This window comes from Spodoptera frugiperda, chromosome 9, assembly GCF_023101765.2.
Source record: "Spodoptera frugiperda isolate SF20-4 chromosome 9, AGI-APGP_CSIRO_Sfru_2.0, whole genome shotgun sequence".
NCBI lineage: Eukaryota > Metazoa > Arthropoda > Insecta > Lepidoptera > Noctuidae > Spodoptera > Spodoptera frugiperda.
The window spans coordinates 5,057,700-5,075,941 of record NC_064220.1 but is presented as its reverse complement, the minus strand read 5'-3'; the positions used below and the strand labels follow the sequence as shown (position 1 = coordinate 5,075,941).

The 18,242-nt window shown below is 36.7% G+C and overlaps 3 protein-coding genes across 3 annotated transcripts; 1 reads left to right on the top strand and 2 right to left on the bottom strand.

Moving 5' to 3' along the window:
- Positions 1-285: 285 nt before the first annotated feature.
- On the bottom strand, positions 286-5,497 carry LOC118271044 (malate synthase). The gene is made up of 7 exons (XM_035586916.2): positions 4,718-5,497; positions 4,240-4,498; positions 3,823-4,150; positions 3,307-3,481; positions 2,844-2,952; positions 1,605-1,859; positions 286-915 (listed from the first exon to the last, which is right to left on the bottom strand). The coding sequence occupies exons 1-7, from the start codon at positions 4,978-4,980 to the stop codon at positions 664-666; spliced, it is 1,641 nt and encodes a 546-aa protein (XP_035442809.2). The 5' UTR covers positions 4,981-5,497; the 3' UTR covers positions 286-663.
- A 751-nt stretch (positions 5,498-6,248) lies between these two features.
- On the top strand, positions 6,249-7,981 carry LOC118271059 (telomere length and silencing protein 1 homolog). Its single transcript, XM_035586935.2, has 2 exons — positions 6,249-6,958; positions 7,471-7,981. The coding sequence occupies exons 1-2, from the start codon at positions 6,535-6,537 to the stop codon at positions 7,959-7,961; spliced, it is 915 nt and encodes a 304-aa protein (XP_035442828.1). The 5' UTR covers positions 6,249-6,534; the 3' UTR covers positions 7,962-7,981.
- A 1,260-nt stretch (positions 7,982-9,241) lies between these two features.
- Positions 9,242-16,730, bottom strand: LOC126911054 (piggyBac transposable element-derived protein 3-like). The gene is made up of 2 exons (XM_050695912.1): positions 14,321-16,730; positions 9,242-14,044 (listed from the first exon to the last, which is right to left on the bottom strand). Exon 2 carries the CDS (start codon positions 10,961-10,963, stop codon positions 9,263-9,265), a length of 1,701 nt encoding a protein of 566 aa, XP_050551869.1. The 5' UTR covers positions 10,964-14,044; positions 14,321-16,730; the 3' UTR covers positions 9,242-9,262.
- Between the last annotated feature and the right edge of the window lie 1,512 nt (positions 16,731-18,242).

Here is an 18,242-nt window from a genome sequence, read left to right as displayed (position 1 = left end):
TATGACTCATATGACAAATGGAGTCAAATACAAATATTATAAAGACCAAACAAGCTTATTTGGACTACTAAATGGACTAACTTATTATTATATGAAATGAAATATATATAAAAATCAATTGCTGTTAGTTAGTCTCGCTAAAACTCGAGAACGGCTGGACCGATTTGGTAAATTTTGGTCTTGAATTATTTGTTGAAGTCCAGGGAAGGGTTAAAAGGTGAGCAAAAAAAATAGTTGAAGTGGTACGAAGTTTGCTGGGTCAGCTAGTATGTAATAAAAACAACATTAACCCATAACATTTTTATTAACATGCATAAGACACAGTAAACAAAGTAAATAAACCAGATATATCACAGGTGCCCATTGAAGACTAAATTCTAGAAAACATAAAAATATCTTTGTGTTATTATTTGGTGTTTACGTTTCAATATCACATTTCCTAACATAAAAAGTTGAATGAATTTGTTTGTAGTAATTGAATAGGCTCCAAAACTAATGGAGATTTCAAAAAATCTTTCACCATTATAAAGTTAGTTTAACATATTATAAAATATTCAGTAGCAAAAAACGATAAGGAATGAAAGTTAAGGTTACCCAGCATTGTTCATACAAAAACAATTTAGAAGGCAACCGTAGTTACCAAGTAATCTCTATACTATTATTTTACAAATTGCTCAAAAGAGCTTTGTTGTGCAATGTTCTGAATTTATGATTATCATTTAGGTAACTTGTTATAAATTCTGGAGGATGCCTACATAGGAACAATTCCATACACATGTATCTAGCAGCGGTCAAGCGTTTTCGCTCAGCATTCGATCGGCAAAGGTTCTTATGCGCATGCGCAGCGAAACTCGCCGCAGTCTTCTCAACTAACTTGGCAGTTACATGCACCTTAGGATCGTCTTCTAATGGTGGCTGCAAAAAATATGATTAGTCAAACTTTTATGCTATTATCCAGTATAGGTCGAACTTAGATTACACTCCACAATTTATTTTTTTCACAATCAGTTCATCGGTTGATCCTTTCAGTTGTAACATAAATTTTACTTGAAATAGGAGTAAATAGGTTTCTTAAGGGTTTTTTTTAATGTTAAATGGGCGGACGTTTGGCCGCTATCTCGCCTGATGGTAAGTGATGATGCGGCCTACGGTGGAGCACGTCTGCCCATAAGCAACCTATTCACTCGGGCTTTGGTTGGCAAAGCGCATGTAATGCCCCAAGTGTTGCAAGCGTTCATAGGCCACGGTAACCACTTACCATCGGGTGGGCTGTATGCTTTCTTGCCTATTTTGCCCTCTGCGGACCAGCGGTTGGGAACCACTAGTTCAAAAGGATTAGGTTTATTAGATAACGCTACTGCCCCGTCACTGTTAAAATTTGTAGCTCCTTAGTCAAGACGCGGGAAGAGTACCAAAAGCCGTGACTAATGTATTCTTATCTTTAGTCATAACACGGCTTATTGTAAATAAGCCGTGTATCTTCAAAACCCGAGTGAATAGGTTGCTTATGGGCAGACGTGTTCCATCGTAGGTACTTCTTCCACTTACCATCAGGCGAGATAGCGGCCAAACGTCGACCCATCAAATGTAAAAATAAAACTTACAGAGAAACGTATCCATTGCCAGATTTGGAATCTGGATATTTCAGCCGTTGCGGAATCTTCAACATTGCCGCTGTAGAAGAAATGCCCGATGCCAGCTAACCAGTAGTAGATGAAGAGTATGGAGATAGCCACGTTGTGTCTCAGGCCTTGCAACGTCACACCGTCGCGGGGTATAGACAGTAGGTCCTGGGCTGTTACGTTTACTTCGATTTTTTTGCTTATCTGATTTGGTGTGGCACCGCTTTTTTTCCAGAGCTGTAAATTAATATCAATTATCAAAATGGCGAACCAGTTATGATACTAACCGCCGTACTCAGAGTCATTTAATGGTTACTTAACCCAGTCCTTAGCAATTGTTTTCTATACAAAATCGTTACTAAGGAATAGTTTAAGTAATCATTAAAAGTCTCTGAGTGCGGCAGTTAGGTAGTTAACCTGTAGTGGCCAGTAGGTCAACTTACTCATTTCTGTCTTATTAGATTTTCAACTTTTTTTATTTTGATAAAAAGTCGAGAATTCAATGAAACAATTATCAGATTCTAGTACTTTCACTTGACCTGCTAGTAACTGTACCTACCTTTCAAAAAATACGCAATAGAATAGGTAGGCAATGCAAGAAAACGTCTTCTTGACATTGAAAGATTTCCATGATTTCAATGAAAATTGGTTTAGGTAAAAAAATATTAAATTACTTGGTAAGTAATGTAGATAAAACATTTTCCGTGAAATTAGCAATTGTTACGCTAAAGACAGAAAAAAAGATTGTTCTATTAGTTTTTGTGTAGTTAGTCTCAAGCCTCATTTATTTTGAATTGTTAGTTTTATTAGGGATAGGTAGGGTAGGTTATCTATATAGGGTATCCTTACTTAGTAGTTTAGTCCTCACATAGATTAATAGATGCTAGATACTCTCGCGATGTTTCACCCACCCCCTATTCATCGTAGCGTGGTGTTTAACTGCTAGCGTTAGACTATGGGATGGTCTAGTTTGAATTGAATTCATTATTTTTTGTTGGATAGATTTTCCATCCTTATTATCGAGGAAGGCTAAAAAATCTTGCTACGATCAATAGGAGCTGAATAGCGGGTGTGTAGTTAGTTATTAATATAATATTGTTAGTCATTAATATTATCTCAAACTGAAGAATGATTACCTACTTATTACAGTACTTTGTGAAATGAAATTACATAGCTTAGGTTCATATAAACTAGAAGATATATTTTCTCTTTGGTACAAACCTCATTGATTTGAGGAACAACTCTTGCATCGTAGACCATGAACCCATCAACACCACATTCTATCTCCTTCAGTTTTGCAGCAAGTATCTTCGTTATTATAACTTTAGATCTGAAATATTTTTATAATAACCATAGTGAGACATACTAAATTAACTAAAAATCACGGTTTACTCACGTAAATTAACTGAGAAAAGCTCTACTAGTTTACTAGTAAATGCGACATCGCCGCGTCTGCGCACGCTGCTCATGAGTCCTTATGTGACTCGAAACTAGTAGAGCTTTCTCCATTAGTTTACCTACGTGAGAAAACCGTGATTTTTAGTTAATTTAGATCTGAAATTATAAATTACATATTCATAAGTAGGTATATGTAGGTCCAAAAAGTCCAAACCTACCTGTTCTCTTCTTTAAAAAATACTGTTAATTACGATCATAGGTTTTAAAAGAATGAGAAAAATCTTACTCTTTGTCATTAACGTCGGAACCAGGTTTCAGCATGGCGGCCGCCATTCCGCCGGTGGCTGGAGCGCCTCTAGCGTGACATGTACCCACGACAAGCTTCATGTAACTGCTCAGGAAGTGGCGATCCATATTCACATACTTATTGCGATCTGGTAGCAAGAACTCCTCACGATCCCCTGGTAACAATAGCCATATAAGTTATTACTGATAATAAAATACTTAAGCCATATTATAAATGAATACTTAAAATGACACAAAAATACATAAATAAAGATAGTTATTCAATATCTGGTAACACAATAAAGTTTTAATACCATTTGATAAACAGCAGATAAGTACCTATGGGAGCTAAAACAACAATATTCTTTGTTGTATTGTATTTGCTAAGTAATAACTTAATGTGTTTAAAATGTAAATGATTGATAAAGGATAATAAATTTCTATACAAGGGAGAAAAACTTATAATAAAACAACAATTCTGAAGATAATGTTAAGGCAAAATAAATGTCATAATTACCAAACTTGGATATTATAGATGCGCAGTAATCCCATATGCCACAGTTGAGGCCTAGTGAATGCTCTCTTAATGCATATAAAATTTCTTCTAGTTCAAAACTAGACACTATGTTCTCGATTAAAACACATGCTTTTATCGTGCCCTGCGGCAGACCAAGTTCATTCTGAGCCCAAACAAAGATTTCATTCCATAGTGATGCTTCTGAGGCACCTTCTAATTTGGACAGGTAAAAGTAAGGCCCACTGTTAGCTTCATAAAGTAGTTTTCCATTGTGGTACATCAAAATTGCAAAATCAACCAAGGGACCAATTGCTTCTTTACCCTCAATCTGAAACACACATGTAATGAATATAACAGGTATAAGCATTATATATAAAAATATTATATTACTAGATAGTTCTTCAAGGGATTTATTACCAAAATATTATGTTCTATCATGTTCCAAGCTCTCGGTCTCAACATCAATATGGGGCTGGTTGTGATAGTAACAGGTGCTCCAAGAAGCTTCCCTGTTACAGCTAACTTAATGTTTTGGTAGGCCTGCAATTGATTTTTCCATGTAGGGCAGTGCCCATCATCAAAGTCAACTTGAATGCCTTGCACATCTTCATTTAGGGAGGAAACAAAATGAGCCGTGTTTGATGCTGAGACATCACCAAGGTCTAAGTGGCGATTTCTACAAAATGAAAAATATTATAATAAATACATAATTATGCCAATATTGTTTGATAATTAAATCTTATCCATAATGGTATATAGGAACGAAATACAAAATCTAAATAAGTAAATAACTAAGTAATTTCAATAATTAGTTGAAGTTGAATGGTTGTATGTTTTAAGTTTAGTGTTTCAAAGATTGGTTTACAAATTACAATTAATGTAGGAATGTACTTACTGTAATCTAGGTGGTAGGGGAGCGATAGTCCAGGACTTGTCACATCTTTCTGGTGATTTTTTAAAGTCCAAAGTCGAAAGTGTTTGCGTTATCACAGTGCGTTGCAACCTATCTTTATAAAGTTGTTCAATTTGTTTCTCGAACGTCTTGTGAATTCGCCATATAAAATCCACAGCCCCATCATTGAAAATACTCTTTTGTATTTCTTCAAATTTTGGTGGTGCCGATTGGAGAAATAGTACTTTATTGTTTTTATCGGGCATTTTAACTTGTTATAAATGTACTTATGCGGAAGACAGATGTAAGAAATATGTTGAACCTACTGTGCAGCTATCGTACTAATACCAACATTCACCACAATGAACTTATTTTGTTTATCCTCTTCCTTATCACTTCTTATCAATGTTCCATGGGTTGGTACACTCAAACACAAAAGCGTTACGTTATTAAACTTACTTATATTTTTTTATTGAACAAATAGACCATAGTTTGTTACCTATGGGCTAACAAACAAATAGGATGTTTACAATAGTTTTAACCATATTTTGCAAGTAAGACGTAAAACTAAAATTGTCTAAATTGAAGTGACTGAAAAATAGGGTATCTTTTAAAACACAAAATAATTTGATGTTACATACAATCCTACCTAGTTACATACAATCCATTCTTACTACTTTTACTGTAGTAAAATTTATGAAATATGAAAATATTCTACATTTCATTAAATTGTTCAAAAGTGTATCATTATAGTTTCATGCTTCATGTGACTGAAAGTGACTGTACTTGAATTTATTTATGTCTATTTGTCATTTTATTTGATTTGTGTCACAATTTTCAAATGTCAATGTCAATAAGTTATTTCTTGTCAATATAATGCCAAAAATATATTTGCGGTTTGCGGGAATCCGAGTCTTGTGTGGCGTCTCAAGTCCAGAAGCTTATCGGTTTTACATCAAATTCCCACATTTATTTATTGTGGTTAGAAATCCGTATGGTCTGTTTTTTAAAGGTTTTATTTGAGATCAGTGTTTCACAGTTTATAATCCTGAGCTGTTTCCCGCGACATCATCCGCGTATAATAATGACTTCTGATAATAATATTTTTTCTTATAATAATGACTGGCAGCATTTGGGTTCTACTATAATAAGTCATTTGCATGGCATGGTTTGTTCTAAGGTCATGTAACAAATCTCATTAGAATCGATTCAGTATCTAAGTAATAAAACTTAGATATTGTGAAATGAATTTATTTTCATCAGTGATAAAAAATATTTTAGAATACGTATTCTTCCCGGGTTGCAAACCATTACAACCACTGATTATATCGAATTCCGAATGTCAGTTGCCTTTACACAGTTACTGGCTAGTCGGCGTTGGGGAGTCGATCACTGCCAACCAGTAATTGATAATAATTATGTCGGGCCAACCAGTCAAAATAAGTTCCAATTTAGTCGCGGTCGAGCGGTTGGGCCCGATCAAATTTGCACGTGTATTGAGGGCTTTATACCAGTGTGTGTGTCTATGTTCTTTCTTTCCATTCTCTATGGTTCAACAACGTTTTTGTCCGTTTCCATACTTTCCATGTTCTGTTTTCATCGTTCGTTTTGTAACTAGTTGTCTTGCTCGCTGCTTTATTTGCAATTTTGCAGTTCTTTGTAGATGTAACTAATTTATTATGGTGATGAACACGATACGATAAATGTGAATTGGTCGTTCTACTTCCATTGTAGAAGACAAGGAGTAACGCTACAGGTTATCGCAACATAAGCTTTGTGCATGGTGTGTCTTCTTGTTTCAAGACTTTGATAACATAAACATGGAGGACGCAGTTTCTCAGGAAACAATAACAGAGGAAATAAAATTTAAACCAAAAAAGAAAAAGAATCTTCGTCAGCGTATCAAAGAGGATGATGATTCTGAGGACGAACAACACATCTTGGCTAAATTAGAAGAAACAAAGGTGTTACAGAAACTTCGAGAACGGCCCAATGGTGTTAGTGTGATTGCTTTGGCTACGGGTCAAAAGACAACGATTGAGGAAGAAATTACTTGTAAGGATCCCTTTAAGGTCAAATCTGGTGGTATGGTGAATATGCAGGCATTAAAGAGTGGTAAAGTTAAGCAAGTTGATGATGCATATGATACTGGCATCGGTACGCAGTTTTCTGCCGAAACTAACAAACGTGACGAAGACGAAGAAATGATGAAATATATTGAAGAACAATTGGCGAAACGTAAAGGTATGTTGTTTTTTTCTCATGCTTGTTTAATGCTATGTACCTAAATTAAAAAAAGATAGGTTGACTGTGAGGCATAGTATGAACTCCACCCCTAAGGATTACTCTAGAATTTGTGATGTAATGATGTTTGATCAAAACTTTATCCCTTTTGATATATGCATTCTATTCAGTTTGACTCACTAGGTAATAATAAAATTAGTATACCTAGTAATTTGTCATTATTCCAAACATTGTACCCCATTGATCTCCGTATTGCGATTTGTCATCAACCTAACATTAAAAATGCAAATGTTTGTTGGTTTGGATGTTTGTCTGTCAATCACACTGAAACTACTGAATGGATTTTGATGAAATTTGGTAGGTATACAGACAGGGTATGAGCTGAATTGGGTAACAGGCCTTTTTATGGCTAGATATAAATGGATTATAAATAAAACTTCATCATATTCCTCATTTAAACAAAATGTAAAATATTACAAATAATAATTAGTGTAAATTTTTAATTTTTCCAGAAGGCCGTAACGAAGACGCTAAAGAATCTGAACAAAATGATGCCCTGAAATACTTATCACCTGAAGAAGCTGCATTATTGTCTCTTCCTGAACATCTGAGGGTTTCATCAGCCCATCGTTCTGAGGAGATGCTGTCTAATCAGATGCTCAGTGGTATTCCTGAAGTAGATTTGGGTATTGATGCGAAAATTAAAAATATTGAGGCTACAGAAGAGGCTAAAATGAAACTGCTTTGGGAAAGGCATAATAAAAAAGATTGTCCTTCACAGTTTGTGCCAACTAACATGGCAGTGAATTTTGTACAACATAACCGGTTTAACATGGATAGTGATAATGCTAAAAAACGTAAAGTTGAAAAACCAGAAGTGGCCAAGACTGAAAGTAGTGTTATAGATGACAATGTAGATAAAATAGTGAAGAAAGCTAAAGGTGAAAGAGCTACTGATGATTATCATTATGAAAAGTTTAAAAAACAGTTTAGAAGATACTAAACAAATTGTTTTATTTTTTATCCATTTTTAAATATGAAACAAACATAACTGAGTTTTTTAGTTTTTCAAAAATTTCTCAGCAATAGCATTTTTTTTTTTTTTTTTTTTCGCGCGCAGAACGCAACGCGCCGCTCGCACGGGTCTGGTTCTGGTCGGGCGGCGAGCTACCCTTGCTCACCGTCCGCAGACCCGCACTTACGGTGTCAGCAATAGCATGGAGTCTGATATTGTACCTGTTGTCATAATTTGGTAATTGAATGTTGAACAGTCTAAAATCGCATGGTGGTTATGATTCTTTGTTAAATGTGGTTTGTGTTGAAGTCTGGTATGTTCATTGGTATTGTTATTTTCTGATATTGAGTTATTGGTGGAAATTCTAAAATATAGGACAAATTATATATTATTATTCGCTAGGGCATTTCTAATAAAGGTCTTTGTGTCATTTGTCTAAATATGATTTATAAAAGTTATATATACAAGTATTATATTTATGTACAGAAAAGAAAAAGAAGTATATGTTTTGGTATATATTTTTCTATTTGGAAAAAAATTGTGTTGGTACAGTTGTTCAGAAGTCTTGAGGTTTGATTGGAGAACAAGAGCTTTTTCTCAAACTCATATTAATTTTATTAGTCTTATCCGGACATTCAGTCACATGGTTATATTCAGTTACACCTTCATAATTGGTTTCATTCTCATCTTTATCAGTATTCTTTTGTCTCTTAGGTCTATCTCTCAGTGTTTAGCCTTGTTGTGGTTATAAATTTATCGTCTGAAGGTAATTCACAGCGCACAGACTGGTATTTGGGCCTAAAAGTTGGCCAAAAATATTTTATTGTCTTAATGGCTGCCTAACAGTGTATTATATTAGTTTTAACTTGGAAAAGGTAATCTTCTATCAAGTATTCACTTAAAATAACTGGCATGTTTTCAATATCCATTGTATCTAATGAAATATCCTCATCTTGCTCATTGGAAGTATTGTCTTTGTTTAACTTTGTACTATCTTTTTGCACTTCTGTGAAAAAGTTCCAAAGTTTTTGCAAATAGTTTTCTTCTGGCTTAACCCTTTAATGCGCGAATTTTGTTATTGATTTAAAATAATTTTTTTTAGTTGTATCAGGGTATATGAAACACAGGAAAAATAGTTAAAAAAATATAGTATTGACTCATAGCCACTGAAAATGGAAAAACCGTATGTTGCATATCTGCAACAGTGCGCACTTAGCGAACAATGCTATGTATAGAGAATTAGGTGTAAAATCAAAACACAAAGTGAATAGAAATTAAAAATTCTTTATTTATTCTGTATGAAATTTATAAAAGCAATTATTATCTCTATTATAGCATAAGCTAACTTGACATTTTTCACAATATGTAAATGTGTAGCCCTTACAGTTCGGGTATTTACACCTGGCCCTATCACCCCATTTTTGCCAGTGGTCGGTTTTATCTTGGCGGACATCTTTAGGTGGCATAGTTTGTGCTGGTCCACGCTTCTTTTTCAGCTGCAATTCCGCTTCCAAAGATGAAGAGCTTGGGCAGCCTCTTTTTGTACTATTGCCCTGTACGCCAAGATTACATAAGGAATTTGCCAGCTCAAGTCTGTATTTGCAAAGATTCAGAGGCCTTGTGTCAGATCTGGTCTGTTTCAAAGTTTTTTTATATAATAGCCATGAGTTTATGATGGTCACATCCAAAAGGTGGAAAAACAAGCGATTTGTCCATTTTCTGCTTTTGCGAGTAATATGGTACCTTCCAACAAAACTGTCAAGAAGATCTACTCCCCCCATATGGGTGTTGTAGTCTTTTATTACGTTAGGACAATTTATTGATACTCGCTGTTTCGTCGCTTTATCATATCTTGAAATAGTGGTTACAGGCATGGCTCCGGTATAGGTCGACAGCAGAGTCACGGGTTTGTTATCCTTCCATACTACTGCACTGATATCGATACCATCGACATTGGCAACCTGCTCCTCATGGTGTCCCCTTGGTACTGTTCTTTTCATCAGCGTTTTCTTATCTGGCAGTTTATTGTTTGGTATACGATTTGACTGGATTGTTCCCAAGCAATATATTCCTTCTTTTGCAAGGTAAGTGACCAAGGGCACAGATGTATAGTAATTATCAAAGTAAATAATATGGTTTGCACGTCTCGGAACAATCCGTGTTAGCCGTACAACTGTGTTACCAGTTGGTCCCAAATCTGGTTCGTCATTTATGCGATGATGCTTATCACCACCAGTGTAGATTTCAAATTTGTGTGCAAATCCATATACGCTACATATCAAGAAAAGCTTGAACCCCCATTTATGTGGTTTATTGGGAAGGTATTGTTTCATATAATGGCCTATTTTAGTAGCACACATTTGTTCGTCTAAAGATAAGCGTTGTTCCAAAGGTACAGCAGCAAACCTGTTATTTAGATCGTTAATTATTGGCCGAATTTTGTGCAACCTGTCATGCTGCACATTTTGCTTCCAGGCACACTTCAAGGGAAAAAATGCTGCTACATCAGCAGGTTGCAAAATTCGAGTGCAATTAGGGTATAGTGCGATTAGTATAATTTTCAAATTAGTGCAAAGTTCACTGACTTGCAGCGTGAGATGAGTTTTGTGGCCGTCTACAAATAATATAATTGGAAACATTTGCCCCTTTTTCAAAAGATATGGATGCAGTACATTATTTATGTAATCATAAAATAATTCCGCCTTCATCCAGCCATTATCGCTTAACCCGATACCCCATTCTTCTGGTACTTTGGTAGCTATATCTCCAGGAAGGCGCTTATAAGGCAGAATTATCATTGGAGGGGTTAAATCTCCGTTGGCACAAAACGTAAACATTACTGTTATGGAAGATTTAGCTTGACCTCTGTCTATTTCATAAACGTTTCTATCGCCTTTTAACGCTAGAACCACACCTGTCTTAGGACACAGCAAGAAATTTGTTTCGTCGCCGTTAAAAACTCTACTGGGATCTGATAAAATGTCAAACATTGCATTATCTTCTAAATATGTTTGTATACCATGGAACCAAGCTCTTATATCATTTTCCGAGCTTGCAGCTGTGACAGATTCGGGAGTACGAACAGCAACCTCAGGGTGTCTTTTTAAAAATAATTTTAACCATTTTTCACCTGGAACATCATTTTTAAAAGGATTAGGCCTATTATTCTTCTTTAAAAAATCAGAGTCACTATATTGAATATCTTCTTTCCGGCGAGGGAATCCTTTATTAGGAATCCTTATCTGTATTTACTAAATCGTTTTCATAAACATTACGGTTCACTATAGGTGTTGAAGGTGATTCCTTATTACTAACATATCGTTTACGTGTTTTTGGTGTATATAATAAATAGTTCGCTCGTAATGTCCTCAGAAGTAACCATTAGATTATTAATAGATATATCACTCAAGGAACCCATTTCACTCCTGGTGCCAGGGAATGATATATTTTCAAGTACAGAATATTTGTAGGTGGTTGAAGGACTCGTGTAGGTGGAACTATTTTGTATGTTGAAAATGTGTGAGTAAGGTGTGAGTACGTCTTCTATCTCCTGTCTATTAGTCGGATTCTCCAATTGAGTCGATTGATTTGCTTGTAAAGTCGATATTTGTATAGGTGTTTCAGACGGCAATGATTCATTTATACTTTGTGTTTGCGGAAGTTGTCCGTCAGCATAGGGTTATATATGTTAACAGGAGCCTGTTTAAAACATCTGCGTTGCAAGCTACCCGGAAAATCTTTCGGGCGTAGTTGAGCCGGTACATCCTGATGTGCTTGTTGCGGGCTTCTGCCGCCTCTTCCGATAACTGTCTAATGAAGAGAATGGCCTCCGCTACCACTTCAGCACCATGGCATAATATTTTATGTAATGTCGAAGGCATGGGGTAAAAGTAGTATAAGGAAACATATAACTTAGCCGTTTCTTGGCAATATATGTGGAATGCATCCGAATTTACTTTTTAACCACAGCACAGTGTGTCCAAAATGACTTTCAATCTGTAAATTGAATTCATGTCTATACCTGTGATTTCCGCCGATATCGCAAAGTTCTCGAAAAAGCGTCTACTCGTATTTCCGTCATTGCTATTTCCGAAGTTAGCTTTTGGTATATCCACCAACAGACCAAGCTGCTCTCGGAACTTGTCTTGGATTTCTTTTTTTCTAGATTCGACTATTTGTTTCTCCTCCGCAGTAAGACGAACATTCCATTTTTTACGGGCAATCTATAAGCCACGTGCAAAATGCTCTCAAAAAATCTTATGCGAGCATGCAACAAAGACAAACCAAATTCCAGGTTTTTTTTGCATGCCTTGAGATCCTGCAAATTATTAAACTGTGATGAAGTGGCTCCGCACAGGTAGCACCTCATGGTTGCTTTTGTATGAGTCGCAGCATTGCACACTTTCCCATCCACCATAATAAAAAGCATTTTATGCTTTATGGAAAATCCGTTGTCTTCAGTTTTAGTAAGCGACGTTATTTGGGATTTAATATAATCTATTTCTTCATTTGTTACGTCAGTGGTTTCTTTTATAAAGCGTATTCGTATTGGCCGACAATACCGTGGCGAAGATGGGGTTGGGTTTTGCCACAGTATTTTCTTTTTTGCTTCGTAAACCAGCTGAAGAGGTAGGGGAGACAGGTGCTAGTTGTCACAAAAATTACATTAACTTGTATAATAGGTAAAATAAAACGGATTTATTTAGTTTAAGATTTTAATCGCAATATTTGGTTCATCAATCTTAATTATTCCACAGAGTATAAAGAAATCAACTTACATTAGATATAAAATTTTGAAAATTTAAACTTAAGTATAGTGTGACAACTAACCTCATATCAGGGGTAAGTTGTCACAGCTAGAGGTCCTTGTTGTCACATTGTATTGCTACTGTCACTTTCGTCCTCTGAAGCACAATTTGGGCAGCAATAGAACAAAACTTTCTGGCCCCCACATTTTGTATGAGCCCAGAGTTTACATTTCGTACATTGTACCCACTCCTCGTTTGGTTTGCTGGCAGACCAAGGTTCGAAACAAATCAAACAAAGAACGTCTTCAGATTCATCCTCTTCGCTGCTGCTAATCGGTTGCTTTTTCTTTTTCCCTTGAACTTTTTTCTTTTTAGGTATCTTCGGCTTTAGTTTTCTCATTTTCTGTTGTTCTGCTAATTCATTTTTTATTGGAGTGTCAGTCAAGATAGCACTCTTTCTTTTTCTTTTATTTAACACAGTTTTTTTTTCCGGAGCTTTTGGAAATGGCCTTATGTCTTGAGGTGATAACAAAGGTACAGCCGTCACACTAGATGTGTGAGGTTTCATAATGAAATCATTAGAATTCCTCTCATTAGCTGGGATCTCAGGGGTTGTCAACAATACTGAAGGAGGAGTCTGTGTGCTAGTTCCAGGAGTTGGAGATGGCGTTTTTTGTACTGGTTCTGATGGTGCCAATTCTTGAGTAGCGTTGTTGTCATTTACTTCTGACATGATTAATTCTGGACGATCTGTTACATAAGATGGTGCAAAATCCAACTCTGTAAATATATTGCGATTGAAGGGCCAGATTGAAGAACATATTGACGTTATGTGAGTTAAAACTGGTTGCACGAGCGAGACTGGTAGCCTCTGGCTTGCGGAGGCTAAGTTCTGGGTGGCGACGTAGGTATCCTTTAAGCCACTCTTCACCCGCCATAGAATCTCTAGTCCATGTCGCAGGAAATTTACGTTTCAAGGCATCAGCGTACTGAAATGCTAATTTACGAATTTCCACTGGAGTCAACCCAAAATATATATCTGCAGCCCTCTGTATGTACTCTGATAACATATTCTCTTCAGCATCACTGAACACCTGTCTAATTTTTACATAGCCCACAGATATCACCTCAGCAGAGTCACCTTTTTTCTTTATTTTCTTGCAATATCGAGAGAGTGTGCGATAGTTAATATTATAATCTTGGGCAACACTTCGAATCGAATTTCCAGGACCTACTGCCTTCACAGCTTGCATCATGACATCAGCAGACGTTTGGCCTCGGTTGGTCTTTCTTTTGCGGTTCCTAGGCATATTTGATAGGTATCTAAAACAAAAGAACATTGTTGTCAGTATTTATAAACTTTATTGGGGCTAGTTGTCACAGTGACAACTAGCCCCTGACCAACTGAGACAATATGTACCTAATCGACCTTTAACAAGAAAACAAAAAAATAACCTCAACTAATTACAATGTTAACACAATACTTTTTGTAGGATAAAAAGGATCAAATTTCTTATTAGAATACACCAAAACCTTCGTCAACATTAATTCAAAGTAGTATGTAGAACATAATAAACAATTAGTATAAAATTTACTCACTACATATTCAATATTTTTTATTTTTGTTTATTTCTCGCGATCCGAGCGGCCGGCAGCCATGACACTTTCTGAGGTTGGTAGCACTGGGTTGCGTTCGGATATTTCAACGTACGCGTATTTAAATTATTTGCTGTTCTGAAATTATAGATGTTGTGACAACTAGTACTTGTGACAACGAGGACACCGTTACCCTACAACAGAGCTTTGGAAAATGTTGGCGTCAGAATTTTCATTTTCAAATTTCATTATATACTGCATCTGTTGCGATCCATCGCAGCCCCTTTTACTTATTAGTACCAAAGATTGTTTATATGCTTCACTTAATTAATCCACGGCTTCGCCAAGATGTATAACCAGTCGTTTCGCCGTGTGATCCATGAGATTTTGAACTCTTACTTCAGCGCATGTTTCTGTTACACGGTGGATTTCTGGGTAGCATTCTTTTTTTAACTTTTGTAGTACTGAATAACATGGATAAAAGCTGGGATTAGTTTCTCGCACTGTCTCATATTGGGCTTGTATTAGTCCCGCTTCAGTATACATAAACAAGGCACGTAACAGTCTTAACTTTTTTGATTTATCCTGTTCTTATTTATTTATTTATTTATTCAATTTCCATATAATTACATTACAATATACTAAGCCCCACAAAACCGTTTTAATAGTTTGACTGTGGGGTCGCTGAATCTCTATGTTAATAATATATGTTTTTACAAATTAAAAGTGTCTAAGTAATCTTCTTCAGCGGTACTTCTTTTTATTGCTGTTGCATATTTTCTTGCTCTTCTAGGACTTTTCGTTAAATCTTTTACAATTTTCGACGCCTCTATCTTTCCCTTCTCACGTAATTTCATTTGTGTTGCATACGTCAATTCATCTGTATCAGACGATCTAAGTTCTCGCGTTTTTCGTCTTTCACTTCTTTCACTTAAGTTTAAAAACGTTTTACACTTAAGTGAAAGAAAGTTAAAAATGAAGTAAGTAGATACATAATGTGCGTTACAACACAATTATTTTGCGGGCAAACAAAATGGTTCGAAGCATACCTACCTGCTTTTGGTAGCGATATGCATCCTTTAAGCCACTCGGCATTGTTTTTTAAGAACCTGGTCTTTGTATTGCGATCCGCTGACCACTTTATTTTAACTCGTGTCTGATAATTGATAATTTCTTTCGTATATCAGCAATGTTTGGATCATTTTCTGCATATTGATTGAGTAGCTCGTTCTCCATAAATAGCAACTTTTCATTAAAAGTTGAGGTGTTAGAGCTTTCTATTATGTTAAATAGGTCATTTTATTCCAGAAGGGCCTATAACAAAAATACACACAACATAAGTAAAACTTAACTTTCTGAGAATTATAAGAGCATACGGAAAAATATCACCAAAAATAGGGGGGTGCATTGGGGTGGTGTTTTTTACTGCATTATGTACATACTAGAGTTATACTATAACGGACATACTAGGTTTACTCTATAACGGACAATTAAAATCGTAACTCAGAAATGATCAAAAATATAACAAAACTTCCAATAAATATTACAATAGTGTTTTTTAAATTAATTTTTGGTGCTTATTTCTCAAGGATAAATAAAGAAATACTATATATTTCTTGTTAAAATTAATAAAAGTAAGTAAAAAAAAAAAAATTAATAAAAATTATAAGTATGACTTACCTCAGATAAAATACGTATATTTCCACAAAAACTTAATTAATTTCTCTTGTTCCCATTCACTTTGATTACTTAGTCAGACTAATCGTAAAACCTTTACCATGCAAATGAATTTCAATGAAATAAATAAGAAAACAGTGCAAAACGAGTCCGCCCGTATATCGTCGGATAATCTCCACGAATGAGCGATAATTCCGCCGCGTACCGTCGCGAGTCGTAACGGAATCGCAGCGTTTCCGCGGCGACTCGTAACGGTCACGCCGCGTTTCCTTGACGGTTCAGCTGTTTCTACAAGAGCATCAAGATCACACTCTTCGAGAATACTTAAGGAGTCAGGTGTTGAATTACCTTTATCCTATAGATTTTCTGGATAAGCATGGTCAGTCACCGAACAAGGAAGGAAGTCTTCCTCAGTGAAAATGTGTCGGTCGAATGGATAAATCGTCATTATAATAATAATAATAAACCATTTATTTCAGATAGTTAAATCCATAAAGTAATAATAGATTAAAAAGTCAGCGCACACACACAGTAGAAAAATACACATGTAACGGATGTACAAAAGTTTATTATATTATAATTACACAGTTAGTGACAATCACAATTAGGTAACACACAGACAGCAGTAATATAGTTCAAACAATAATCTAGGTACAAGGTAGGGCGCCGCGCGACGCAGTCGCGCGCGCATGTGCTTTCGCTACGGGCGTGTAGGGCCGACTCCATCGAACCGAGCCGTGCACCGGGTAAAATTGCTCTGCGCAGTGTGCACCGCGTGCACTCCTGCAGCAGGAGGTTGAGTCAACCCCTCATCACGCTGGCCAGGATCCTAGATAGCTGGTCTTCTGACATTGTGATCATATTCGTATCGCGTCGGTCCGTTGTGGTAGGTGACGCCGCCGCCATGTTGTCGTCCGCGGCGGTTCCCGCCACTCGCGTATCCGTGAACTCTTCGTCACTATCACTACTGCGGTTCTCGATGGCCGTCTGTCCGCGTGTTTTCGGCATCTTCTCGAGACACGACGGTTACAGCCTCGGTACAGTAGGTACACAACAGACTTCAACAGAGCGTGGAATACGTTCGCACTCGCGTAGGTACTTTCGAGCACGAGCCCCACGTTGGGCGCCATTTTGTAACGGATGTACAAAAGTTTATTATATTATAATTACACAGTTAGTGTCAATCACAATTAGGTAACACACAGACAGCAGTAATATAGTTCAAACAATAATCTAGGTACAAGGTAGGGCGCCGCGCGACGCAGTCGCGCGCGCATGTGCTTTCGCTACGGGCGTGTAGGGCCGACTCCATCGAACCGAGCCGTGCACCGGGTAAAATTGCTCTGCGCAGTGTGCACCGCGTGCACTCCTGCAGCAGGAGGTTGAGTCAACCCCCTCATCACGTCGCCAGTCGGCCCTACACGCCCGTAGTGAAAGCACATGCGCGGCGCCCTACCTTGTACCTAGATTATTGTTTGAACTATATTACTGCTGTCTGTGTGTTACCTAATTGTGATTGTCACTAACCGTGTAATTATAATATAATAAACTTTTGTACATTCATTACACACATAGAAAATAAATAATAAAATTCAAATAAAGATAAGAAATAAATTAACAAAACAGAAACATCGTCAGACTTGTCCAGTAACTATATACATCCACCTATGTTGGATCGGACAGTCAGCGCGGGAGGCAATCATCCTGAGGATGCTATTGCTACTGCCTCTCACTCGTCCTAATAATGAAGCAACCTTCTTTCGGATTATAGCTTGATAGCCGTCCGTACGAGCTTCAGCAAACATTAGCGACGCACTACAGTAGGGAGGCAGCCGCAACAGCATCCTAAAGATATTGTTGTACTGAACGCGCAGGACACTAGCTCGTTAGGTTGTGGGCGAAGGCAAAAGGGTTTTTAAAAACAATATTTTAGGTGTGTTCCGCTTGAAGAGCAGAGCAAGACTGATCTTTATTAATTCTAAAGAGTACATGAAGGCTTATCTAAATAATAAAGGGATATAAACTAAACAATGGCTTCCTGTTACAAGTACCAGGAAGCGATACGTGATGTAATCATATTATCTAATTACGTCTAAGTGACAAAGGTGATCTTTGTGTAATGACCTTGTTACTGGGACATAACTCCTCCCCCCTTAAGATGGAGGCGTAACGACGGCTGTGACCGAAGCTGGACTGCTTCAGGCTCAGGTTCAGGATCAGCTGTGATTTGCGCCGATCTACGTTGCCA

What these genes read in the sequence shown, in the direction of transcription:
- LOC118271044 (XM_035586916.2), bottom strand. Translation starts at nt 4,980, where the DNA reads ATGCCCGATAAAAACAATAAAGTACTATTTCTCCAATCGGCACCACCA. An exon ending in CCCCTACCACCTAGATTACA is followed by an intron (nt 4,499 to 4,717) that starts GTAAGTACATTC and finishes TTCATTTTGTAG; the next exon opens with AAATCGCCACTTAGACCTTG. An exon ending in ATCTATAATATCCAAGTTTG is followed by an intron (nt 3,482 to 3,822) that starts GTAATTATGACA and finishes TATTGTTACCAG; the next exon opens with GGGATCGTGAGGAGTTCTTG.
- LOC118271059 (XM_035586935.2), top strand. Translation starts at nt 6,535, where the DNA reads ATGGAGGACGCAGTTTCTCAGGAAACAATAACAGAGGAAATAAAATTT. An exon ending in ACAATTGGCGAAACGTAAAG is followed by an intron (nt 6,959 to 7,470) that starts GTATGTTGTTTT and finishes TAATTTTTCCAG; the next exon opens with AAGGCCGTAACGAAGACGCT.
- LOC126911054 (XM_050695912.1), bottom strand. Translation starts at nt 10,963, where the DNA reads ATGTTTGACATTTTATCAGATCCCAGTAGAGTTTTTAACGGCGACGAA.